Source organism: Trichomonas vaginalis, chromosome II, assembly GCF_026262505.1.
Source record: "Trichomonas vaginalis G3 chromosome II, whole genome shotgun sequence".
In the NCBI taxonomy this organism is placed as follows: Eukaryota; Parabasalia; order Trichomonadida; family Trichomonadidae; genus Trichomonas; species Trichomonas vaginalis.
This window is the reverse complement of record NC_067204.1, coordinates 16,155,718-16,181,127: the sequence shown is the minus strand read 5'-3', so window position 1 is coordinate 16,181,127 and position 25,410 is coordinate 16,155,718. Positions and strand designations below refer to the sequence as shown.

The window sequence follows — 25,410 nt, the reverse complement described above, 5'->3', positions numbered from 1 at the left end:
AAGTTCGATAGAAATTTTTCCTGCCCAGTTTGGCAAGTATCTTAAAAACCTGAAGATGAGGAAAGATGACAAAGGAACTCTAAGTTTCAGTTTTACTTTGGTTACTGCTGCTGCAGTTTGTCCAGAAAGGTCAACATAAACTCCTGGAACGTTAGGGTCAAGTCTTCTTATTTTTTCAATAGTTGCATACTGGTCTGTTTGTTCTCTAGCTTGTGGTTGTACTGAGTTTCTCAAAGCGAACCATTCATAGTTTGCCCATGTTACTGTTTGAACTAAGTCAGAGTTAGAATATATCTTATATCCCATGAAAACTTCTGGAGCATATTGGTATCCGACATAGAAAATTCCATTGCAACCTTTCTTGTCAGACAACTTGGCAGAAGGTTTTATTTCAATGTCTTGTTCCACGTATAAGAAGAGTTGTCATAGAAATAAATATGAAACCTGTCGCAAGCAATATCTACTGTTGTTGAAGAACCTTCTCCAAACTCACCTACGTTTCCATAAGAAACAGCAGTTGTATATTCGTAAGTTCCAGGAACTATTTCTGACCTTCTAATGGCATTGTCGCATTCGTTATACCATTCGGAAACATTTCCATTCATAGCATCCAAAACTGTTGGCGTTATATTCTGAGCGGCGTACATTTCATATGAGTAAAAATATAGAATAGTTGGATTTATATGTCATAATAGAACCCACTCCGACCAAGCTTTACTTTCTTCCTGACTGAGTTTTTAACTCTTCTTTTTCCTTCATTGCCCTCTGCTTGAAGTTGTTGCATCTTTGCATTATGTTCATCTAGTATGTTGCAAATTTCCCATGTCCTTTTTGCCTTTTGGCTCTGGTCGCCCATCTCAGGTAACCTATATCCTAGAAAGAGTTTGTCATAGTCTGTATTTGAGTCTTCGCGTATTGTTTGCATGACTCTTTCCTGAGTTTCCGGTTCAAGCTCTTCAAACAGTGCCTGTCCATATGGAATATGCTCGTTTCCAAATATATGTTTTTGTAGCCATTCTGGTTTTCTTTCCATGTTACCAACTATATCTTTTGTGAATGGGAAAGCTTCTACCCAATCTTTCAGTCTTGCGTCGTTTATTTCTGTAGTTGGTTTTATTTTGTCAAGGAACATGTTTTTCAATACTAACATTTCATTTGGTACTGTCCATTTGAGTTTCTTAAATATTCATCCCTTCTCAGTTCATTGTCTGCAAAGTAAGTTTTTATGACATTTTGTAAACTTTCGTTTGCAAGGTCATGTACAATAGGTTCTCTTCCTTCTCTCTCCCTAACTTTCTTTCTAAACTCTTCACCAAATATACCATCTCTATGGTTCTGTGTAGTTCTTTGAGATAAATGTTCTAGAACGTCAGGTGTTATATTTCCATCAGCCATGTTCATTTCATACTGGTCCAAAATATCTGCATGTTTCATATCTTTCAATGGCATTAAAGCCGCGCTTAAAATACCAGCTATATCTCGTTCACCATTCACTTCCATTGCGTCTACAACTTCTTGGAATTGAGGTTGTAAGTTTATGAACCACCTATCCGGGTTAGCTTTATGACCCCATCTCATTGTAGTTCCATCGTCTGCAGAAACAAAAGTAGGTTTGTTTCCATCTTGGTTAGGTTCTGAATGAACTTTAAACAATGTTTCATTTCTATATGTTTTCTTGAAATTTAACCTTTTATCTTCACCGAGTTCATCCGAAGATTGAACGTTAAATGCTCGTAAGTAAAAAGGGTTGTTGTATTTGTGTACATTTTCTTTCAGTACTTTCATTCTATGCTGAATATTTTCATCTGGTGTTGGAGTCTTTTGTATGTCGGCAAACATTTTTGATATTCTTCTACTATGTCAGCCGAATCTTTCTTAGACTCTTGGAAAGATTCCATATTCACCTCATGCTCTTGTTGAGGGTCAAGATTTTTCGGCTGTTCCAAATCTTCATCTAGTTCTGTGAAGTTAGTTTCCAAAGGAGTGACTTGTTCGTTTCCTTCAGGCTCTTCTAGCTGTTGTTGCTGAACTATTTCTTCCATGTCTGGTTGTATCTGAACTTCTTCCTGTGGAGTTTCTTGTACCTCATCTGCTGGCATTTCATATATTCCGAGACCGTTTTTAAAAAGTTCCCTATCTAAGTCATCCGGACTCATAAACCTTTCTTCTTTCGTTCCGTCTCTATTTTTTACGCGTTTCATGAAGAGAGTTGTATTGTCATTTAGCTCTGACACCAAATATCTCGGAGTAAATTCGTTCATGTCATTTGGATGATATGCTATTAAATCATATCCCTTAGCGAGCTTGTATTTTCCAGGTTTGAAATTATATCCCATTTGGTGCTGAACCATAAAGCTAAATAGGTTCGGGTCAGTATTTCCTTCCTTGAACTTTCTAATAGCTTCTTTATATCTGTCACTAAAGTCAAGAGTATCTGGGTAACCATACTCTTCCTTAAGCCTTTTTAAGAATTCTTGGTTTCCTTGTTCTCTACTTCTTTTATGTCCTTGCTCTGTTTGTGGTTGTTGTTGTGCAGGGTTTTGAACTGTTGGTTGTGGTGCAGTGTTTTGAACTGTTGGTTGTTGTGCTGGTTGTGGAGGTGGTTGTTGTGCAGGGTTTTGAACTGTTGGTTGTTGTGTTGGTTTTGGTGCATGCCTGTGTCTATGTCCATGTGACGATGTAAATGTTTTAGGTAGTCCTGGTGCAGGTGCTTCTCTTGGAGGGTTTGGTGGTATATAAGTTCCACTAGCTAGTATATAAGTTCCACCAGCTGGTATATAAGTTCCACCAGCTGGCACATATGTTCCATCTGCAGCGTAATGTCCTACCTGACTTTTCGTTCTTAAGAAAGCATTTACTAGGTCTGTTTTGGTCTGTTGTAACTCTTTTTCTTGACTTTTCACAACAGTTGCTCTAACGGCGTCATAGGCACTTTGAACTGCCTGTCTCGTTGCTGCATCTGTTATTTTCGTCATATTTTGTGCTACTTCTCTTAACTCTTTGTCGAAACCTTCAGACTTCAGTTTCTTTCCAGATGAGAAGTCGTTCACTTGTTTCACCTTACTATGAAGAGCTTCGAAAGCGTTCTTAAAGTCAGCATTTGTTAAAGCTTCATTTGAACTATCTTCATCCGCTTGTATTTTTGTCCTTATTGACCTATGAGTTGGGCTGCTTTAGCGTTGGCTTGGGCATCTAACCAGTCATTATTAGCTTTTATATATTCTGCGCTTTTCATTGCCTTTTGCATGGCTGCGTCGTTATTTTTACTTTCTTGTGCTAAGTTTTCATACTGTACGTTTGGTTTTGCAACTGTAAAAGTTTTTCTGCCTTTACATTTGCTTCAACTTCCTTTTATACTCATCGCTATCCATATATGTCTTCAGGGCTTTTTGTTTTATCTCTTCATCTTTCAGTATTTTATATTGAGTAGTATGGTTTTTCAAATTTATGACATCTTGTTCCATTTTTGCTACTTCTGCTGCTTTTTCTGACACTTTTTTCGCATATTCCTCTGTACTTAGTTCTTTCAGTTGTTCTTCTTTCTTCTTTTTCTCTACGTTTAACTCATTTAGTTTCTTTGTGTGTCTGTCATATTCTAGTTTCTTTTCGTTTTCACTTATTTGCTTCTGTATGTCTATGTTTGACTTTTTGACATCTGTTATTTGATTTTTGAGTGAACTCAAATTCATTTGACTTTGAGGGTTATAAGCTGTTCCGTCTGCAGCTCCACCATAGCCTGCCATTTTCGCTAAAAGTGCCGCTCTTAAACCTCCACTCTGTGCACCAATGACTCGGTTTAAAAGCATAGGATTGCTTGACATTTGTTGCAACATAGTGGGGTCATTCAGCATTTGTTGTTGCAACTGTTGTTGTGGTGTCAGTTTTACTATTGGATGTTTCAATGCTCTCTTCCTCTTACGTATATTCTTACGTAGCTTACGTGCATTTTAAGTGAAGTTAAAAAGCGGTTTTTGACAGATGTTTTATTGAGACTTCTTCGTAAAGACTTTGTTGAGACTTCTTCGTAAATGAGTGTAAATGACCCAAAAATATATTTTAGGGTAGAAGGTTAGATATAACCTCTTTTCTAACCTCTTTTCTACCCTTTGAATTTTCATGAATTTCTTCGTAAAGACTTTGTTAAGACTTCTTCGTAAAGACTTTGTTGAGACTTCTTCGTAAAGACTTTGTCAAGACTTCATCGTAAAGACTTTGTTGAGATTTCTTCGTAAATGACCCTAGTAGTATATTTTTGGTGTAAATTTCATGAAAATTCAAGAGGGTAGAAAAGAGGTTAGAAAAGAGGTTATATCTAACCTTCTACCCTAAAATATATTTTTGGTGTAAATTTCATGAAAATTCAAGAGGGTAGAAAAGAGGTTAGAAAAGAGGTTATATCTAACCTTCTACCCTAAAATATATTTTTGGTGTAAATTTCATGAAAATTCAAGAGGGTAGAAAAGAGGTTAGAAAAGAGGTTATATCTAACCTTCTACCCTAAAATATATTTTTGTCTGATTTTACGAAGAAGTCTTGACAAAGTCTTTACGAAGAAGTCTCAACAAAGTCTTTACGAAGAAGTCTTAACAAAGTCTTTACGAAGAAATCTTGACAAAGTCTTTACGATGAAATCTTGACAAAACATTTACGAAGAAGTCTTGACAAAACATTTACGAAGAAGTCTTGACAAATTCAAGAGGGTAGAAAGGAGGTTAGAAAAGAGGTTATATCTAACCTTCTACCCTAAAATATATTTTTGTCTGATTTACACTCATTGACGATGAAGAAGTCTCAACAAAACATTTACGAAGAAGAAGTCTTGACAAAACATTTACGAAGAAGAAGTCTTGACAAAACATGAAAACATATATAATTTGTGAAAAGTGAAACATTATATAATGTTTTCGACCAAGAAGACTAACAATTTTCCGAATAAAAACTTCATTTATACTAAACATCTTCAGGGCTAGAAGGCACGAAGTGCCTGGAAGCCCCACTACCTTTTTTTTTTTTTTTTTTTTTTTTTTTATATTCATTAAACCCTCTACTTCATTTTCATTATATTTTTCAACTTCTCTTAATTCCTTAATTTTTTCATCTATTTCATCTCTTATTTTTTCCAGTTTTTCAATTTCATTGTATTCATCATCATCTTTAATTCGTTCTTCATAATATTCAGGGAAAACATCAGGTTCTTTAGGTTTTTCTTCTTCAGATGTGGGATATAAGAAATTTATAACATCATCTTTATTCATTTTTCCATCATAATCTAAATCATTTAATAACTCGGCAAATTTTTGACAATTTCTTAAATAATATTTACTAACTTCATAACACATCTCATCTAATATATCCTTTATTTCCTCGTTTGTGAATCCTAATTTTTTAACGTTGTTAGTTTTGACGCTCATTTCATACGAATTAAAAATAAATTATTCAAAAATGTAAGACATGAATTTTTAAAGTTTATTTTTTATTCATGAAAATAATTATTTCTAATTTCTTTTACTCTCTCGTACATACTAGATTTAAAGAATTCAGAACTTTTACCATAATCTCCTAAATGTTTTCTTATCCCTAACGTGTGCCAGTTATTATATGAAACTGTATAAACTTTATCTTTATCTTTGCATCTTTCATCACTTCCAATATATTTATATCTCAGTTTTGATTTAGCATTTTCATATTCATTAGCGTTTAATAATTCACAGTCTTCCTTTTTAAATTGATGTTTAAGATATTCAGGATTTAATACTCTACGTTTATATGCTCCTAACTTAGTTCTAAAGGTTTTTCTACAAAATTTAGGAATTCCATCCTCTTTAATGTCATCAATGATTTCCATTTCATTATTTTCAATTTCTTCTTCTCGTTTATGAGGCCTTTGATTATGACTCCATTGATTCCATGAAATTAAATATTCTTTATCATTATATTTATACCTCATTAGCTTATTTTGGCTTTCATATTCATTTAATAATTCACAATCTTCATTTTTAAATTGAAGTTTAACCCATTCAGGATTTAAACAATGTTTAATTAATCGCGGAATATCTGACATCATCTATATATAGCTTCTTTTATAAAAGATGAAAAAATAAATTATTTTAAAATTAATGTTAATTTTTTAATGATTTATAAATAAATATATTTTAATGCATCGTCTATATATAGATGTAACAAAAAAAGTCACACAACCCATCCTATCCTACTACTATTGTGGAATTATTTTATGTTTGTTATTTTAATATTGATTTCGGACAAATGATTGGGAGATAATGGATTTTCATGATGTTTTAAGGTTGCACTTATTCTCTTATGGCATGGCCTTCAATTCTGGTGTTTAGAGTTAATTTTATATGGTTCATCGAGCTAGTTTTCAGAAATTTAAATTAAAGTCGGATGTGTGTAATTGCACCCTTAATAATAAGGTAGAAAATGTGATTTTTCTATTCTTTTCGATTGCTTTTTTAAGGTCTCCTCAATCTAGTATGAATAATTGCTTCCTGTCAATATTGAGAGTACATTTATCACAATTTTTCATTAACGATTAGATTATAATGGAAGTGATTGGGTATTATACTACCCAGATTTGCTTTACTTTTACCACTCCCCATGTAATTTCTGGGGAAAACGATAATTCATTTTTTTATGGATGAATAGATCGTTTTCCTAGAAAGGACCTCATATCTCTGGCTAAAAAGAGTGTCAGATCCTAAATAGATTATTGATCTAGTGTACAAATCCAATAAAAAGCCTATTTTTTTGGCTTTTTTGGTGCTCATTTTTTCGAAGATCTACATGAATATGGGGAAACCATCGGATTTTTTTGGTTAACCCACATCTTCATGTAGTCTGGACTATCTTTCCTCGAAGGACCTCTTTACGGGTGTAAAAACTCATAAAGTTCTCAAAAGATTCATTCTCGATCTCCATGCTGAAAGAATTTACAATAAAAAAGAGATCTACGCATCAAACTACAGCCATAAATGAACTGAACCCCTAAAGCTCAGCTCTTAGTTTATCAAAAACGTCGAAATCCTTCTCATTGCAATCAAAATTTCTCAATAACTCATAAGAAAAATCGAATTTTGATTAAGCCGATGTTATAGGTATCACAAATACTACAAACTTGAGCAATATCGAAATTGCCAGCAAAAGTTTGAAATTGCATTGCTCATATTTGTTTTGTAAACTAAAAATCTGCTTATATTATTCATTAATTTTTTATATATTATTCATATACTTTAATAAAAACAATACTATTTCACCTTAAAAATGAATTTCATAAGTCAATATTATTTTTTTGAAAATGTATCAATTTTCGATTAAAACAACATGAGAATAAAATTTACGCAAAATTATTTTAAAAAATGGTTTTAAAAATTTACAATTGATTAAGAATAAGATTGGAAGAAGTTTTGAAGTTTAATTTTAAGAAAAAAAATTCGGATATTATTCATGGATCTAAGTAATCTGATATTTGAGTATCGGCACTATGCATAAAACATATATTTATAGTTTTTTTGGAGTTTTATGATTTTAAATATATTCAAATTTGGCAATCCAATAGATTTTTAAAAAATAGGTAAATAAAAATAGATTACATATGCAGCAGATTTAGAACATGAAACAAATCTTATAGTGACCCAAAAAAAAATTCATGATCCAAAAAAGAAAAAAATTAGCTAAATGGGAATCAAACCTTAGCATAACGCATCATTATGTCAGATGTTTCCACTACACTACACCAGCAGTTCGAAAAATACCCTTGGTGGTTCTATTTAATAGCTACTCCCAACGATAGGCGGTGTCCCCAGCTTTCGAGAGGTGGTAAAAGTAAAGCAAATCTGGGTATAATAATTTCTTATAAAACTATTCTTATGACTAGTTGAATGCCTTTTTATTGGAAGAGTATTAATGGAAATAACTTATAATTTCCATTGAAACTGAGTTGACTCTAAATATTTAGATTGTATAAAAATTGTAAGATAAAACATTTTAAAACATGCTTAGTATTGAGCTATATTACATGTCCACAATGTTTCATTCAAATTAAGAAAGTAACATGGAGTTATAACTCAAAATAAATTCAATCGATTATTTATTTTGAAATAAAAAAAAATCCAGATAATAGAGATTTTAACTAAGATTTTAAAGAGATGTTTAGTGATGAAAGAAAAACACAAAGAAAAGAAATATATTCACTATGTTGAATGTTTTGTTTGATTTCATAAATAATAGGAATATCTGCATGACAAAGAGCAGTTGAAAAATGAGAAAGATTATGAGTAAATTCATTTGTGATTTTATTTATAAAGTTAACAACTCCATTTGTTTTTGGAGATTTGTTATCAATGTAACATCCATCTAATGTAATTGTACCATCAAAATAATAAGCACCTTGAGGATCATTATTTATAAAACTACTATTTTTGATAATAACGGGAGTAGAATCCGATCCGACAACCCCACCCATCTTGTTATTTAAAAAATTACAATTTAGAATCTCAAAAGTTTTTTGAGAATTTTTATGAGAGATTTTATTAGTAGAATCTGTACCTGTTGAATTAGAATAAGTAGAAAATGAACAATTTGATTCTGATGAAAATGAATCAACTTCATAAAAATCTCTCCACTTTATTTTCGAAAATGAAATGTTGATTGATTTAATTTCAATTTGGCCGTTTATCAAATAAAGGTTTCTATATCCTTTGAAGCTTTCATCTCCAATTTTACTAATAGAGGAATCATAAATATAATTTTTGTAAGCATTAGTAACATCAATTTTACAGTAAACACCGAATGTACGATCTGAGTTTACTTTAGAAGCGAAACTGCAAACGCGATCTTGAACAAATTCGCCTTCTTGTTGATAGAAAATACAACCGCCTTCACCATTGTTACTACAGTTATTAAACGTTGTAGTATCAATGAGGAATTTGATTGTATTTTTTTGTGTGTTTAAGTAAACTGAACCTTGTGTGTTTACTTGAGTGAAAAAGCATGATGAAACATAATAACTGTTTTCATTTGCTGTAAGTTTACTACTATTTTTTGTATATTCTTTGAATTGTTCAGTTTCAGGATAAAATTCTGTCCAATCTTCGTGAATTTTTCTTCGTGATGCATTGAGAAGTTGATGTTTAAAGGAAATTGAATCATATTCATCTCCAAAAAGGATTTATGAAATAGCTTTTATCCCCTATAAAAAGGGATTTTTACTATTTCATAAATTTTGGATAAAAAAAGTGCTACTAAAAATTGTTTCTTTCTCAATAAAGCCAATGACACTAAATATCGTTGATATAATGATTAGATGTTATATTTTTTGATTGATTTTTCAATTTTACTTTATAAAAAAAATTAAAAACATTTTATTTCTTCTTTCCAAAGCTTCCCCAGCCAGGAGCAGATCCCTTAGGATGAGCAGCCTTCTTATCATCTTTTGGAGCTGGCTGTCTCTCTGTTTTCCTTGCTGATTGAGGATTTGTTGCCTGTGTCTTTTGTGGGAACCCAGTAGGTAGTTCTGTCTCAGCTTTTATGTGTGTTGAACGAACTACGCCTGATTCTTCGCTAACAAGCGATGACCAATCGTAATTATAGTCGTAAACGAATCCCTGTTGAATAAATAAGTTTCTGAACATTGCTCTGTACTCTGCATAATGCGGTTCTTCATCAAATTGTAGCTGACGAACCTTTTCAATGAAAATTCTGAATTCAGTTGGAATTCCTGAACATAATTGGATCAAAGACGTATTAGATTTAACTTCTGCTATCTTCTTGTACTTCTCGGCTTCATTATCGGCATGAAGGCCCATCCATGGTAATTCTCCTTTCAAAAAGTAAACAAAAACGTATCCAATCGCTTCTAAGTCATCTCTGCGTGATTGCTCGAATCCATTCGATGCATTGACGGAAGCATATCTCGCTGTGCCTATCATATCCTTTCCGCCAGTAAATGGTAAATGTTGATGAGATTTAGGGTCTCTGAACTTCTTTGATAAGCCGAAATCGATCATAAAGATTTGGTTTTTCGCATTTCCTCTTCCCATAAGGAAATTTTCGGGTTTAATATCACGATGAATAAAATTTTTGCTATGAATGTATTCAATGTTTGAAATGAGCTGCTCTGCGCACATTAATGTAGTTTTAAGAGAGAATTTATGCCCGCAAAGTTGATGGAGTTCATCTAACGATTTTCCGAGTAATTCCATGACTAAAATATTATAATTCGATTCTGTTCCATACCAAAAGAATTTGGGAATACAAACTCCCGTTGCAAGTATTAAATAAAGCTTGTATTCGTAGAATAATTGAGGTAATCTTGTTTTTGTAGGCTCTAATTTAATAGCTACTTCATCTCCTGTCTTTGTATCTTCACCTAAGAAGATTTCGCCAAAGCTTCCGCAGCCAATTCTCTTCTTGACGCGGAACTGATTACCTACAATTATTTCCATTGAAAACAACCAAATCACAAAAAGTGACGGATTTTCCAAGATTTTAGACAAAAACAGCATCTACAGCTATATTATCGATTATTAAAGAAGGAAGCCATTATTCTAAGCTTAGCCTACACCAAAGAATTGATTAATTGCTTCCAGAATTACAAATCTCCCAAATAATGATCAAAATTCATCAAACATTAGTCAATGTTATATGTAAACACATCTCGAAAAACTATCTATTTCAATATAATCAATGAAAGATTGTCCAATTTTACAAATTTGATATCGACCAAGACATAATTTAGAAATTGAAACACTAACGTTACATTATTTAAAATACTTTTTACTAAAATAACGCTTTACAAAAATAATTTAGCCTCTAAGCTCAGGATGTTGGTCGTACAATTCGACAAGTCTTGCTTCATATTTAGACTTAAGTTTTGAGAGCTGTGGCTTCTGAGAAGGAGTGAGGAGGCCATTTTCTATTGTAAACTCGACATCATCAAGGATAATTGCTGGTAATTTCTCAAATCCTCTGAGATTGCGTTCCTTAGCAAGTTCGTCAAGGTTCTTGAGCATTTCATCATTTGCGATCTTTGATTCCTTGAAATTATCTATACCTGCTTCCTTCCAAGCCTTAATTTGGTTTTCTGTTGGAACAATAACAGCAATTGGATGGTTGTGGTGGCCATCAGCATATATGTAGATTCCTGATACACCTTTTGTATTGGAATATGTATCAGTTAAAGATGTCAAAGAAATATATTCTCCTTGAGAGAGTTTAACTAATTGTTTGACTCTATCAATGATTTGTACTGTTCCATCACTTGTTATTATTCCAATATCTCCTGTTGCGAACCATCCATCTTGTAATGATTCTTTTGTTAAGGCTTCATCCTTATGATATCTGATGAAAATTGATGGACCACGAAAGAGAATTTCTCCTGATGGATTCTTTGCGTGTGGATCGTAATCCATTCCTTCAACTTTCCTCAATTTCATATCTGTTGAGATTGCGCAGGCACCAACAGTCATTGGATTCTTTGAATTGATCTGTTGGATGCAGCCAGCAGCAGAAATCTCTGTAAGTCCGTATCCTTGGATGATATTTGGAGTAATTGCAGCACGAAGGAAGTTGTAGACCTCTGGTAAAATTGGGGCTCCTCCAGATACAATAAGTCTGATCTTTCCGCCAAGAGCTTCACGGAATTTCGAGAAAATGAAGTTATCTATCAATAATGACGTTGGTTTGTCATTGAAAAGAGCATCTTCCTTAAGTTTTAGTGCTCCACGAATGAGAAGTCTCATTGGTGTTGGTAATTTGTTAATTTTTTGGTTCATTGTTTCAGCAATCTTATTAAAGACGCGAGGAACTACGAGCATCATTGTTGGTCTAAGTGCTTGAAGATCGTCCATGATGTTCCTTATGTTTCCTGTGTAGAAACCAATTCTGACGCCTTGTGCAAGGAAACAAGTCTGTGAAGCGAGTTCGTAGATGTGGGCGAGAGGAAGGAATGAAATGTATGTATCTGATTTAGTAATAGAGACATTTGAATCAGCAAGACCTGTTCCTCCTGCAATAATATTTCGATGTGTCAAAACACAGCCCTTAGGAGTACCCGTTGAGCCAGATGTATACATAATGATGGCAACATCGGTTGGAACAACTGGATATGGCTTGAAATCTGTTACTTTTTTACCATTTTCCAATATTTGGTCACATGTGTAAATATTTGAATGTTCAGCTGGTACTTCATTACCAATGACTATAATATTCTTCAATGGTGTGTTTGGTTCTTCTAAAATGTGAAGAGCTGATTCGAGTTTTGTTGTATGAGCAATAACTACTTTGCATTCAGCATGATTCACGATATATGATGCTGCACCTGCTCCCAACGAATCATACACTGGAACACAAACAGCTCCGAGCAAATGAGCTGCGTATTGACCAATTTGCCAATATAAGCAGTTATGGGAGTAAATACCAACTGAATCACCATATCCTACTCCTATTTGTTGTAATCCTGCAGCAAACTGCTTTACTCTTTCATAAAATTCTTTATAACTAATCCATTTATATTTTCCGTATTTTCCGTCAGCTAAAAGTTCTCTTTCGCCAAAGCAATCATGATCATTGTATTTGATACTTGATCCTTTAAGTAATTGTGGTGTTGTCAGAACATCTGGTTGGCTTCTGAATGTAGCAATATATGCTCCACCAACTTGAAGGATTCTGTTGTAATTAATATACACGGGGCCACAGTTTTCGTCTGTTTTTTCATCTGTTGGAACACAATATGTATGCGGATCAGTAGAAGGATAAGCGCCCATGATAAAATGTGATGTGAAATAGTTGATGACATAATTTCGCGTAATCTTAAATTAGATTATGTGTTTTGTTTTATTACTCAGCATGTACACATCGTTTTTACAGCAATTTTATTCCTGATTAATTTTTATTTCACTCACAAATTTGAGAGAACCGATTGGAACTATAAAAATCTTATTTTGAATTTTTTTGAAAGCAACACGGAAAGAAGGCTAACTTTCTGTTCATGAAATATACATAATAACAGTTTATTTATGGTAGTGCATCAGTTTTTGTTCAGAAATCATGATGATTCAAGATTCAATAAATTGGTTTTTAATGATAAGCACTCTAAGCTCAAAATTTTGGAGTTATTTTAGTAGGAATATTGATGACTTTCGTTGTAATAAATACAAATTGGTTATTAAAACCATGAAAATATTACAATAGATAATTTTGATGGAGTTGAATATGTATAGGTGTTATAAGCTCATGTTATAATTTTTAATTAGTGAAACGTGCCTGATAATGAGTATAATATCTCATTAGATCAAAAAATCGAGTCGTGTATCAAACAGAACAAGTTATTAAAGAAGTTTAGTTGTAACAATTCAATTACTAGTAGAAAAAAGTAACCATTCATGAAAATGATGGATGAATGTGTGTAATGAAAATAAAAGAGATTTTTATCAAACGGAAAAAACGCACATGAATCAAAAATGAGTTTTTAAGGAACGGTTACCCAATAACAGGTGGAAAGTCTTCAAAATGCTTTCGATACATTTGATGGCAGCTCAGATTACTGTTTAGAGCCAAATGAACTTGAATCTGCTTTAAGAGCTTTAGGTTTCAACCCTAAAAAGGCTTTACTTTGTTTATCATCATTCAAGAAATGTTGATGTAGAAAAAGAACTAATCGATTCCTTCAGAGTTTTTGATAAAGAATGTACTTCAAAGCTTCCAAAATCTAATATAAGATAAATTCTTAAGGGTGGCTTCCGACCAAATTGTCACCTTTTAGATCACGTTTTTTAAATCTATATAAAAAAAAAAAAAAAAAAGGTAGTGGGGCTTCCAGGGGCTGCGCCCCTTCTAGCCCTGATGATGTTTAGTAATAAATGAAGTTTTTTATTCGGAGGGCTTCCAGGCGCGTTGCGCCCTCTAGCCCTGAAGATGTTTAGTATAATTGAAGTTTTTATTCGGAAAATTGTTAGTCTTCTGGGTCGAAAACATTATATAATGTGTCGCTTTTCACAAATTATATATGTTTTCATGTTTTGTCACTTTTCTGTCACTTTTCGGGTAAAAACATTTTTATTATTATATATAAATGAATTTTACAAAACCACCGTTACCGTTCTTTGGAAATAAGAGTAGATGTAAAGATATTATATTGAGAGAACTTAAGAAACTACCGAATGGTCTAACATTTGTAGATTTGTTCGGTGGAAGTTTCTATATATCCCATTTATGTCATATAATATTCCCAGACTCAAAGATTATATGCAATGACTTCGACAACTATATGGACCGTCTCAAACATATTCCAGACACAAACAATATATTGAAAGAGTTAAAAGAAAAGATACCTATAGGTAAGATGGAACGTATACCATTAGATAAGAAAAATATTGTGAGAGAGGTTTTGAAAAAAGCAGAATATATAGACTGGGATAGTATATCTGCTAGACTATTATATAGTGGTGCTATAAGAGTTCATGACATTGAAACACTTATGTCAAAAGTTTTATATCTTAACTATACAAATGTTTTCAAAGAGGACATAGAAAAATATATTGAGGGTATAGAGTTTGTGAGATGTCATTGGACAGATTTGTATGAAAAATATAAAGACAAGGAAAATGTTTTCTTTATAGTGGACCCGCCGTTCTATAACACATGGGATTTTCAATACCAAGTAGACTGGACTTTGAGAGACTCTTTAGAAACTTTAGACGTTTTACATAACTGTCCATGCTTTTACTTTACATCCGATAAAAGTGGTTTGGAAACCGTTATGAGATGGTTAGAGGACATACATGACTATGAGTTTATATATGACAAGATAGAATATGAGAGAGGTCCTATAAACTGGAGAAAGTGTCACAATAAAGAAATTTTATTAGTAAGTAAATGTGGTTTGAAATAGGACTACTTGTTTTAGGTTTTTTCCATTGTGTCATTTATTTATTTGACGTGGCAGAAAAGTACAGAGAATATGAAGATGAACCAATGCCTGCAAATGTTCAGTATATGTACTCGTAAGAGATATTTTTATCTAATATTAAATGGACGCACAGAACTTAGCGAATGCACAGCAACCTGGACAACCAAACCCAGAGAATATTCCAAATGAAGTTAGAATACAAACTGCAATGGCAAACTATGGTCAAGTGCCAACAGATGTACAAATGCAAACTGCCATGTCAAATGACGCTGCGTTAGGTTTGCCACCATGGTATGCAAATATGAGATGGAAAGAGTTTTATACAAACCCTGAAGTGGGATATAAACAACTTTATGCAGATGACGCGAACACAGGAGTTGACCCAGAATATGTTTTCTACCAGAGGAGAAACAGAATGTATGAGCTCCAGTTAAAGAATGCTATGGAACTCAACAGGAAACGTAAGAGACTAGGCGGACATTAGATTTTTACACGTAGTAAATGGGTTTCTTTGGAAGAATAGGAAACTTCTTTCGAAATGTTGGAAGAGGTATATGGAATGGAATAAAATCTGTCGGAAAAGGAATTTGGAACGGAGTCAAAAATATTGGTAAAAGAGTAGGTCAGTTTGTTGGTATTATACCTAAAGACCCTGAACCAGAAGAACAAGCTCCTGTTATACAACAGCCTGAACCTGCACCACAGTCTAGTTGGCAACCACAACCGGTATATTAAAAAATTATATTTTTACCGTTCGATAGTAGTTGTATATGAAACTAAGTTCTAAGTAAAACGCATGGTATAATGGAATTATTCTTTTTCTTCCATCTGTAGTAAACCATACTTGAAAGTCTGAAATACTTCCACTCGGCGGTTCATATAACTTTGTAGGTTTTTCGTAAAAGTCATTTGCCAAGCATAAGAAAGAGTTTTGGGCGCCAGAAAATGAAGCATGAACAATAATAGCATCTGGGTCGAAAACATCTTTAAATAAATATGGTTCATCTCTTGCATATCGACTGTAAATATTTGCTAAAGGAAGTTCGACTTTCTGATTTAACATTCTTTGCAAATAATACCATGACATTGCAGTGAATTCTGTATATATTTGTTCGTCTTTATTTGGATTGTTTTCGTAGATTTGAAATGACACTTGTGAATTTTGTTTGTCATATACAATTCTCACATAAAGTGTGCTCTCGGTATTTGCATATTCATCAGCATATTTTGCATAACATGAATTTATTTTATCTTCTATATTTTTTAACGCAGTCTGTAGAGAAGATGAAAGGTCAACTTGTATTAGCTCAATTTCTTCCCACATTTTTCGTTTCCCTTCAGATATATAATCTATATGAAACTTTACAATAAATGGAAAACTTTTATCTTCTACAGACACAAACTTCATTCTACGAAAGCCAATAGCTTTTGTGACAGATGGGTCTCTTAGCCATCTTAATGGGTAGTCAAAACGATAGCCTTCATGCTTTACGGTCTCTGTCTCAAACTTTTGACCGACATTAGTAAAAAGTTCATCTAATGGTTTAGTTGTAGCAACTCTTGAATTTTCTTTTTCTATTGGAAGCATATTTTATCTATAATAAAAATGTCAAATGAAACAGCGTCTATGAGAGAAATACAACACAACCGACAACTCATTATGCAAGCTCTAAATAAGAACACAACAAACTTTTCAAACTATTCTAAGATATCTGAGTCATTGAAAGAAGGAAACTTAAAACTGACATTAAACCCAATGACAGATGAGTTTCTATTTCAAGACAATAAGAACCATACTGTCTGTATAAATCCAACAAAAGGAACTTTAAACGAGAAACCTATAAATGAACTTCTTTTGAAAGCAGATGTTGACAACAAAGCTAACAAAGAATATGTAGACGATGCAATAGCAAAAGAAGAAGAAAGAGCTAACAATGCTTATGCAACAAAAGAACATACTCATCCTGAACTAGCAGACAAAACATATGTTGACAATAAAATGTCAAGTGAAGTGACAAGAGCTGAAAACGAATATGCTAAAAAGACTCATATACATTATATTAACCAAATACCAAGTCTTAAGGAAACATTAGAGACAAAAGCAGATAAGACTCATACACATTCTATATCTGATATTACAAACTTACAAGAAACCTTAAACAGGAAAAGTGACGTTGGACATACACATACATCTTCTGAAATAACAGACTTAAACGTTAGCCTTGAAAATAAAGCAGATAAAACATATGTCAATGAAATATACCAAAGTTTGATAGGAACAAAAAATATTGAAACTATTGTTGGTGACTTTTCTGTCAATGAAGAAAATAAATATTTTAGATGGCAGTTGGTACAGTCCTTAGAAAATGGTACACGGTATAAACTCATTCCGAAAAATAACAATGAAATGTATGTAAGCTATATAAAGAATGATGGTACACAAGTTAAAGTTCATTAGACAACAACTGCTACTTAAACTTATATGGAGACGAACAAAAGAAATATTTAAGAGTTTATGAAATGGTGGATATGATATTACCTAACCCAGCTCCAGCACCAATATTATTATGACTATGGAGATGACGTCAGAACACCACATGTAGATGAAAAAGCTAACATTATATTTAGATTATTATAGATATAAAGATATAATGCAATAGAAAAAACGAGAATAGTATATTATTATACAGATGACAGAAATAAATATTATAGTCAAGATTTTACCTACCCCGAAAACATAAGATTATATTATAAAAAATATTCCGACATGAACCAGAAGAAACCTGAAATAGTTGCACTATATTTTAAGTTCAAAAGAGACAATCCTATATTATCTCATATGTTTGATTTAATGAACCCAGTAGGTTCTATTTATACGTCTATGGATGCGAGAGGTCCTCAAGTAATGTTTGGTGTTGGTGCATGGGAACAAATAGTCGACAGGTTTTTGTATTGTGCAAACTCTTCAAAGGAAACAGGTGGAAGTAAAACAATTTCAGGTGAAAATCTACCTGCACACAGTCACTACATAGATTTAAGTACATCTCAAGCAGGTTGGCATAAGCATAGATATTGGGATTGGACAGGAATGACAAAAGGTAAAGGATATGATGTTAAAGACAACGTTAAGTTTGCTATAAATTGTTACTGGAGTGACACTCAGGGAGAAGGAAACCATACACATTTCGTTTCAGGATATACACAAACAACGGGACAAAGTAAAGAATACATGCCACCTTACATGACAGTTTACGCATGGTATAGAATTGCTTAGTCGTCATTTTCAACTTCTTTAGCATATTCGTCAGGAGTTGTCTTATATTTGTTAGGAACTGTCTTTGAAAGTATACCACCTTGAACTTTGACAAGTTTGAAACGAGGTTGACAATAGTAGTTTTATCTTCTGCTTGCAGTGTGTACATTTTGCCATGTTTTGCCTAAAACTTCATAATATTCTCTTGTATACTTTCTTCTATTTTTACGAACACGAATGTGAGTACCTGTCGGGTTTCCCATTGTTGTCATAGTCAATAGTATTTTCATATGGGTCGCGTTTAGGTATTTCTATTTTTACTTTGTCACCCTTCCGAAGTTTGAAGCCCGGCATTCTTTCTTGTTTGTCTCTTTTGACTAAATTATTAAATATATAGTCTTTCTCTAAGTCAGGGTTGTTTTTTCATTTCTTCGGGGGAGTGGTTTCCCAAACCTTTTTGTTTACGGTTATTGTAAATATTTAAAACTTGTCTCATCTTTGCCATGGAGAAGTGTCTATACTTGTCGTCATATGACATTTCATTTGCTTCACCACTTGTGGTTTGGTTTAAGTCTCTTAACATTTTTATACAACCGTCAATGACACCAAGAGCAGAATGGTTTTGGTCGACAATGAAATATTGTTTACATTTTTTGAACGCAGATAGTTTTTAATATCATCTGATTTGAAAAGAACTTTCACAGTCAGATGTCAGTTTTGTTGGATGGTATTTGTCAACGAATATTGTCAAAGCAGTTTTCACATCTAAAATATTTTTGGACCATAATGGTATGGCTTCACAGTATCTTGTGTTTTGACCAACAAATATTAACCAGTATGGAGGTCCATCTTCTCTATACCTCGGAATGTTTTCCAAGATATCCATAAACCAAGCATTTGGTGTTGAACTAAAGATTTTTATCATGAGTGCTTTCTTTGTCGCTTTAGAAACATAGGGTCCTTGTTTGGATTCGTCATTTTTTACCCTATAAGAAATGGGTTTATTTGGCGCATTAGCAGGAGTTGCATCTAGATTTTTACCCGCAGTGGGAACAATAGCTAGAGGTGCATTTGGAATTGGAAGGAAGATTTTGAGTACATTAGGTATACTTAAAGAGAAAGCACAACCTATTATACAAACTGTACAGAAAGGTTGGGAGGTAGCACGAGATGCAACAAATCTTATTCCAAATCCTGAAACAAGAGGAAAAGTTCAAGGATGGATGGACAATGTAGGAAGACAAGCAGGAAACTATTATAACAAAGCAAATGACTACTATAACCAAGCAGGACACTATATGGACCAAGGTGAAAGATTCTTTAACAGAGGATATAACCATGCAAACAGTGGGTAAACAATAACCAACCGCAACCACCTCAAACTTGGGGAATGTAAAATTTTTTTACTGAGATGAAATGAACAATACAGCATTGAGACAAATGAGTTCAAGATGGATTTGTCGACTTCCAGCAGTTACACCACGTGTTTGTCAAGTTCTTCCTATACCTCAGGAAGTTTTAGACCGACTTAAAAAACCTAAACAACCAGTTGAAAACAAACCAAACTAAAATTTTTTACGGACCTGAAAATGACCGAAGAAGTTGAAACGGTAGATTTGACACCACAAACAAAAAGTTCAGAACCATTGTCAAAACCTGTCAAGAACTTACAGATGAAGAGAAAAATTCAATAATAGAAAGTGCCAGGTCTGGAAATACAAACCCTAACTTATAAAGTCACTTTTCATAGAAATGGAACGGCTAGTATCTCAAAAAAGAAACAGACTCTCACAAATAAAATATTGAAGTCTGAAGGAGCTTTCGAGACAACAGATGGAAAAGTTTACTTCACTGACCAACAGTTCATTATAGAACATCTCATTGACTTAGAGTCGAAATATTCTAAACTTTACAAAAACACAAAAAGTTGAAAGGAAAACAAAAACAAATGGCATATGATATTTATGAAGATGTTGACAACACAACTGTTCCTGCAAGTGAGGTAAAGTCAGAGGAAAGAAAAGTGACGAAAAACCGATAGAAGAAGAAAAACCAAAAAACTGAAGATAAACCAAAACCAAAGTTTAGTTTCCAAACTAAACCAAGTCAACCTTCATTAGCTGGTATGGGTTGCGTCAAAGACTTATGGCAGCAGGCGGTTATGTAAAGTAAAGAAAAAAATATTTTTTTATTTTTATAAAAAATGCCCCATATAGAATGGATAGAAAGTCTGCTAGAATAAAAGCAGAGTTGCAAGGATATGGTTGGAGAGTTTCGAAGAAGTTTAAATATAGGAAGGGAAGACCCATAAAAGTCTATGACAAATTGTCTGGTCTTCGCTACGAAATGGATTTGGAAACAGCACGTGCCAATTATCCAAACAGACTAGAGAGGTTAGAAGAAGAACGTCTTATGGACATGCCTTTCGATGTTAGTGAACCTCAAGTTGAAGGACACGACGGCTTTGCCAGATTTACTGGAAACATGACGACAATTGCATCCTTTGAAGAAGAAAAGGAAAAGGTGAAGACGCACATGCTCCCATGGAAAGAACAAGATATGCATATGAAAAGTATCGTGAAGTTAGAAGTCAAATTACATCTGGTCGAACCTTTACAGTAAACTTTGACGAAGGAAAGAACAAAGAAGGCTTCATGGGAGTACTTGCTGCCATACAAGACGGAAATAAGAAAGGACACAATCTCAAATTGACCATAACAGATTTGGATGGTCACATTTACTATGCACATGGCAATGAACAAACAGCCGCAAAACTTCTTGACGCTTTCAAGACTACAAAGAGAGAACAAATGGTTGACTCAGACTCAGACATTTTGAATGCAATTGAAGGAATTGCAAGTGTCAAGTTCGAATGGTACCAACCTAACCCTCAAGCAGTCAGACAACATGCTGGATACTTCCCCTTCATAAATAAGTCTGACATTGACTTGACAAGGTATGGAATTTACAATTCAATTGAAACAATTGTCAATGAACCTTGTATTCTTACATGTCTCAGGAACTCTGGTCTTGTTACAGATGAGAAGATGAAGTATCTTGAGTCATGTGTGAAGACAAGGTACATGCTCAGAGGTCAATTGGCAAAAATTGCACCGTTGGCAAATGTCAATATCCGAGTCAACATACCTACAGCTAAAGGTTCTTCACATGACGACTATGTTGTTGAGTTCAATTTACCATGGTTGAAGATTGTAATTGTCCACAACCACTTCATGTTGAACGAAAGTCTTACAAACCCATTGTTCGGAAAAGGCAAGTGCAACATTGTCAGAGCTGTAAACATTCTTTTCGAGAAAGGTTTGTTGGAACCAATTCCAGATGACAAGCTGACAGAAACTTTTGTACCAAAAGACGAAACAAACTTTTCACTGTTAGCAAGACCAAAAGTTGTTCCAGACAAAGTTCTAGTACAAAAGAAGTACACAATTCCACAAGGAGTTGGATTGTTCGGATACCAACCTGAACCAGAAGAACTTCCAATGAGGTTGCAAGAACTTCAAGATGCTATAAATAAACTTCCATTGAGACATCCAATTGACGTCAAATTGTATTGGAGAGCATCTGAGTTAGGTCAGAAGGTTTTATATGAAACAGGTTGCTTCGACGATGTTTATGAGATAACAGGAGAAGTTTCTCAGAAGATAAGAGACTCACTTGAATTTCCACAAACTGGACCAATTGGTTGCGACAAGTTCGACTCAAACGAAAAGATATACTATGTCGACCTTAACGCTGCGTACATGAGGTTTGTCCAATATATTCCGACTGGAATTCCAAACGAAGATGGTGAGTTCCCGGGAAGGAACTATACAGTTGGAAAGTCATACAACAACTATATGATATTAGGAAAGCTTCAAACCCCAAACTTGCAATGACACTCAAATTGCTTATGAATTCGACATGGGGATATTCCATTAAGAAACCTCAAGAGATGAAGAGTAAACATTATGAGAAGGTCGACAACTTTGTTGAAAGGTTTTCTCCTTTTGTTTTGAAGTACGAATTCACTCAAGGTCAAAGTGGTTAGTAACCACATTAAAACCTATTGTCGAACATTGGTCTTACCCTCAGTTCGCAAAGGCAGTCCTTGACAACTACAACAAATTCTTCTCCGAAGTCAAATCCAAAGTTGTGGTTTACTATGAGAACATTGACGCACTCATGACGAACGAAGAAGGATACAACAAACTCATTGAAATGGGTATGGTCGGTGAGAAGATGGGTCAATTCAAATTGGACAAAATTTTCACCGAAGTTCATGTCCTCTCCAAGCGTAAGTACTGGGCATACTTGAAGACGGCACAGAAATAAAAATTGCATGAAATAAAAAATTTTTATTCGAATTTGAATTAAAATGTGGGAATTCTTGGGAACGGGAAAGGCTTATTTACTTGAGGAACAGGTAAAGGTGGTGGAGGTGGAGGTGGTGGCAACCAGTCCATTTTATATTCCTTCCTAGGTAATTTCCGTTTAATTTCATGGTCGCCCTCGGAGTCTTTGAATCGGACAGGTCGAGTTACACCATTCTTGGTCTCAAACTCATATATAACCTGTTTGTCTGTATTTTCGTCGACTATGGCACGAGACACGAACATTGACCAAACGGACAAAAAGTGTCATTTCGGATGGTCACGCAGCCAATCGCATTCGAGCACTTCGAAGAAGCCTTACGTTCCAAGGGAGAGGGTGTCTGGTGCAAGGCAGAGGTCATGAGACTCTACGAGCAGTACATCCTCAATGCCTGGGGAGGACAAATCGTCCTTGATTGGCAATTCTACCAACTTCTCTGGGACGACCTCCTACGCAACTGGGATGACGAAAGAGTCCAATTCAAAGGTCGGGAACTAATTTTGCAAATTGACCTTAATTTCACATACTTATCCAAATAAACACCTAAATTTACTTGGGGTTTCCCCCTAAAATAAAATTTTTTTACTCTTAGAACCACTCGAGGTTCTCCTTACGGTTGTTGAGCTTGTCACCGTCAATGTGTCTGACCTTCGTCTTCTTGCCTGGATTTGGAACCCATTGAATTGCGACAAGCTTGCCCATGGAAATTGAACCGCGATTCCGAAGGTTAAGGTTCAAGTGTCCCAAGTTGTTGAGGACTGGGGTAAGAACCTTGCCTGTCTCCCTGTTGCGGATTTTGTATGGGTAGGGTTGGGAAATTTCGTAAGTGTCATCGGCAACAAGGGTTGCCCAAACTTCCTCTTCTTCGTGTTTCTCTTCTTCCTCTTCTTCCTCTTCTTCCTCGACAATTCCTTCTTCAATTTGGTACTCACGAAGTACGGTGTTGCATGTTCTGTCCTTTCCGAGTACCTTCCAGATGGCGTCTATCTCTTCGAAGAAACGGTAGATGAGTCTGGCAAGGTCTCGGTTCTCTCTCTCGTAATTGCGCAAGGTTTCCGCGAAATCGTTCAGGCATTTCTCATTGGAAGCTTGGTTCATGAGGACATCGGCTTTGAGATTGGTCATCTCTGTCATAAGACTACTTTGGAGAGTCTTAATGGTGTTTGTCAGATGAGCTTTCAATTGGGCAATTTGAATTTGAACTGGGCGCTTGTCTGGTAACCTTGAAAGGACATCTGCTATTGTGTTCGGCTTCGGTGCTTGTTCGGACATCGAAAAAATGAAGTGGTTTGAGAATGGCGGTTTTACTTCAAAAAGCTTGTTATGACAGTTATGTCATACAACAAGTTTAAAATAATATCTTGTTCTTCTTCTGAACGTTTGTTGTCTCTTCCGATAAAAGTTTGGAACATGAGAACCAAAAAACGTTTTTTAGGAACCGAAAGAGTTCAGGCAAATTTTCATATTCTGGATATGTTGGGAGCAGTTCGAAACATCTGAGCTGACTTTCGGACAAAATTGGGACAATGTCAGAAAATTCATCTTTGGTCGGACTGCTTGAAGGTAAGTCCCTTACATGTAAGTAGCTCTGGTAAAGTCTTCTCATTTCTGCTAACTTTTGGAGTATAGCTTCGTAGTTTAGAAGTTTTAATTTTAAATGTCTTATTCCACTCTTGACATCTAAACGGTAACTATCCATGAGGTCAAGAGTAGCTTTGGTAGCTTTAAGTGGAGCTATCTGTTCCTTGACTCCTGCAATTTTGGTTGCAATTGTGATTTGAGCTCCTTCAAGTTCGCCGTCTATGTCGTTCTCAACGTCTTCAAGCATGGCTTGAAACTCTTCATCGGTCCATTGAGATTGGTGTGGGACGAATTTAACTTGCTTCATTCAAAAAATGAAAAAAATGTTTTTACTCAAAGCGTGCCATGTATATGGCTATAAGAAACTTACCAGAAGGCTTCTTCTTCACATGAGTCTTTGGCAACTTGAGTGTTGGTGTTGGAGTTCTTGGGGGAGGTGGCTCTGAAATTTCAAATCTCTCTCGAGCGCAACAACAGATGTCAGAATAACATTCCCCACTGTCCTTCTTGCCACCATAAATTGTGTATTGACCGAACTTGCATTTGCAGGAAGACCGGTCAATACAAGGTTCACAGTTGAAATAGTTGTACACAAACCTGTTGAGTACGAGTGTGAGTAAAAACATAAAAAAAGTGAAGTTAAAACATAAAAAAAGTGAAGTTAAAATGAGATGTTTACTGAACTGGTTGGATGTCGCCTTCACAGGTTATGTAGAACGGCTGACCCGAGAAGTGAAGGAGACCCTTGAGAATTTGGCTCATTCTTGGGAAAGGGTTCTCTCTGTTTGGAAGTAGTATCCAAGGACGCTTGGCAAAGAACTTGAGAAGAGCTTCTTTCTTTGCTTGCTTTATGTCGTCGTAGGCTGTCCCGTCTGGTATTTGAATTGGAATTCCAGTCGAAGTCTCGAGATTCAAGGCAGCCCTTCCCGTTATCCAACAGTTAACAAGCTTGCCTTTTACATTCTGCCTGAGGAAGTCTTTAACAAGCTCGTTAATTTCAATTAGGTAAATTGCCTCGTCGGTAGGTTCGACCTCGACCATTGCTACTGTCAGTAAAAGTACTGCTACTGTCAGAAAAAGTACTGCTACTGTCAGTAAAAGTACTGCTACTGTCAGAAAAAGTACTGCTACTGTCAGTAAAAGTACTGCTACTGTCAGTAGCAGTACTGCTAGGAGCAGTAAAAAGGAAAATTTGAGAGGGTTTTCGACGATAAAGTACTGCTACTGTCAGTAAAAGTACTGCTACTGTCAGAAAAAGTACTGCTACTGTCAGTAAAAGTAC

At 34.7% G+C, this 25,410-nt stretch overlaps 13 protein-coding genes and 2 pseudogenes across 15 annotated transcripts, besides 3 other annotated features; 5 read left to right on the top strand and 10 right to left on the bottom strand.

The window, feature by feature from the left end:
* Positions 1-5,028: part of a mobile genetic element that runs on past the window's edge.
* TVAGG3_0554070 lies at positions 963-1,839 on the bottom strand (annotated as a pseudogene). Its single transcript has one exon. A coding segment is annotated over exon 1 (877 nt).
* Positions 1,989-2,975, bottom strand: TVAGG3_0554060 (kinase-related family; the record flags this gene model as incomplete). The annotated part of the gene is made up of 1 exon (XM_051238246.1): positions 1,989-2,975. A coding segment is annotated over one exon (987 nt), but the record flags the coding sequence as incomplete, so codon positions are not given.
* Positions 5,029-5,564: a mobile genetic element.
* A 3,813-nt stretch (positions 5,565-9,377) lies between these two features.
* TVAGG3_0554030 (STKc CK1 domain-containing protein) lies at positions 9,378-10,460 on the bottom strand (the record flags this gene model as incomplete). Its single annotated transcript, XM_001299764.1, has 1 exon — positions 9,378-10,460. One exon carries the CDS (start codon positions 10,458-10,460, stop codon positions 9,378-9,380), a length of 1,083 nt encoding a protein of 360 aa, XP_001299765.1.
* Positions 10,461-10,779: 319 nt separating this feature from the next.
* On the bottom strand, positions 10,780-12,790 carry TVAGG3_0554020 (long chain fatty acid--CoA ligase family; the record flags this gene model as incomplete). The annotated part of the gene is made up of 1 exon (XM_001299765.2): positions 10,821-12,779. One exon carries the CDS (start codon positions 12,777-12,779, stop codon positions 10,821-10,823), a length of 1,959 nt encoding a protein of 652 aa, XP_001299766.1.
* A 993-nt stretch (positions 12,791-13,783) lies between these two features.
* Positions 13,784-25,410: part of a mobile genetic element that runs on past the window's edge.
* TVAGG3_0554010 (uncharacterized protein) lies at positions 15,045-15,407 on the top strand (the record flags this gene model as incomplete). The annotated part of the gene is made up of 1 exon (XM_051238245.1): positions 15,045-15,407. The coding sequence occupies one exon, from the start codon at positions 15,045-15,047 to the stop codon at positions 15,405-15,407; it is 363 nt and encodes a 120-aa protein (XP_051096069.1).
* On the top strand, positions 15,425-15,658 carry TVAGG3_0554000 (serine threonine-protein phosphatase family; the record flags this gene model as incomplete). Its single annotated transcript, XM_051238244.1, has 1 exon — positions 15,425-15,658. One exon carries the CDS (start codon positions 15,425-15,427, stop codon positions 15,656-15,658), a length of 234 nt encoding a protein of 77 aa, XP_051096068.1.
* Positions 15,882-16,511, bottom strand: TVAGG3_0553990 (uncharacterized protein; the record flags this gene model as incomplete). Its single annotated transcript, XM_051238243.1, has 1 exon — positions 15,882-16,511. A coding segment is annotated over one exon (630 nt), but the record flags the coding sequence as incomplete, so codon positions are not given.
* TVAGG3_0553980 (phage tail repeat-like family) lies at positions 16,530-17,131 on the top strand (the record flags this gene model as incomplete). The annotated part of the gene is made up of 1 exon (XM_051238242.1): positions 16,530-17,131. A coding segment is annotated over one exon (602 nt), but the record flags the coding sequence as incomplete, so codon positions are not given.
* On the top strand, positions 19,172-19,572 carry TVAGG3_0553970 (annotated as a pseudogene). The gene has a single exon. A coding segment is annotated over exon 1 (401 nt).
* Positions 20,720-21,598, top strand: TVAGG3_0553960 (uncharacterized protein; the record flags this gene model as incomplete). Its single annotated transcript, XM_051238241.1, has 1 exon — positions 20,720-21,598. A coding segment is annotated over one exon (879 nt), but the record flags the coding sequence as incomplete, so codon positions are not given.
* On the bottom strand, positions 22,547-22,792 carry TVAGG3_0553950 (uncharacterized protein; the record flags this gene model as incomplete). Its single annotated transcript, XM_051238240.1, has 1 exon — positions 22,547-22,792. The coding sequence occupies one exon, from the start codon at positions 22,790-22,792 to the stop codon at positions 22,547-22,549; it is 246 nt and encodes an 81-aa protein (XP_051096064.1).
* Positions 23,136-23,681, bottom strand: TVAGG3_0553940 (HNH endonuclease family; the record flags this gene model as incomplete). Its single annotated transcript, XM_051238239.1, has 1 exon — positions 23,136-23,681. The coding sequence occupies one exon, from the start codon at positions 23,679-23,681 to the stop codon at positions 23,136-23,138; it is 546 nt and encodes a 181-aa protein (XP_051096063.1).
* On the bottom strand, positions 23,896-24,435 carry TVAGG3_0553930 (uncharacterized protein; the record flags this gene model as incomplete). Its single annotated transcript, XM_051238238.1, has 1 exon — positions 23,896-24,435. One exon carries the CDS (start codon positions 24,433-24,435, stop codon positions 23,896-23,898), a length of 540 nt encoding a protein of 179 aa, XP_051096062.1.
* TVAGG3_0553920 (uncharacterized protein) lies at positions 24,458-24,754 on the bottom strand (the record flags this gene model as incomplete). Its single annotated transcript, XM_051238237.1, has 1 exon — positions 24,458-24,754. The coding sequence occupies one exon, from the start codon at positions 24,752-24,754 to the stop codon at positions 24,458-24,460; it is 297 nt and encodes a 98-aa protein (XP_051096061.1).
* Positions 24,804-25,142, bottom strand: TVAGG3_0553910 (uncharacterized protein; the record flags this gene model as incomplete). Its single annotated transcript, XM_051238236.1, has 1 exon — positions 24,804-25,142. A coding segment is annotated over one exon (339 nt), but the record flags the coding sequence as incomplete, so codon positions are not given.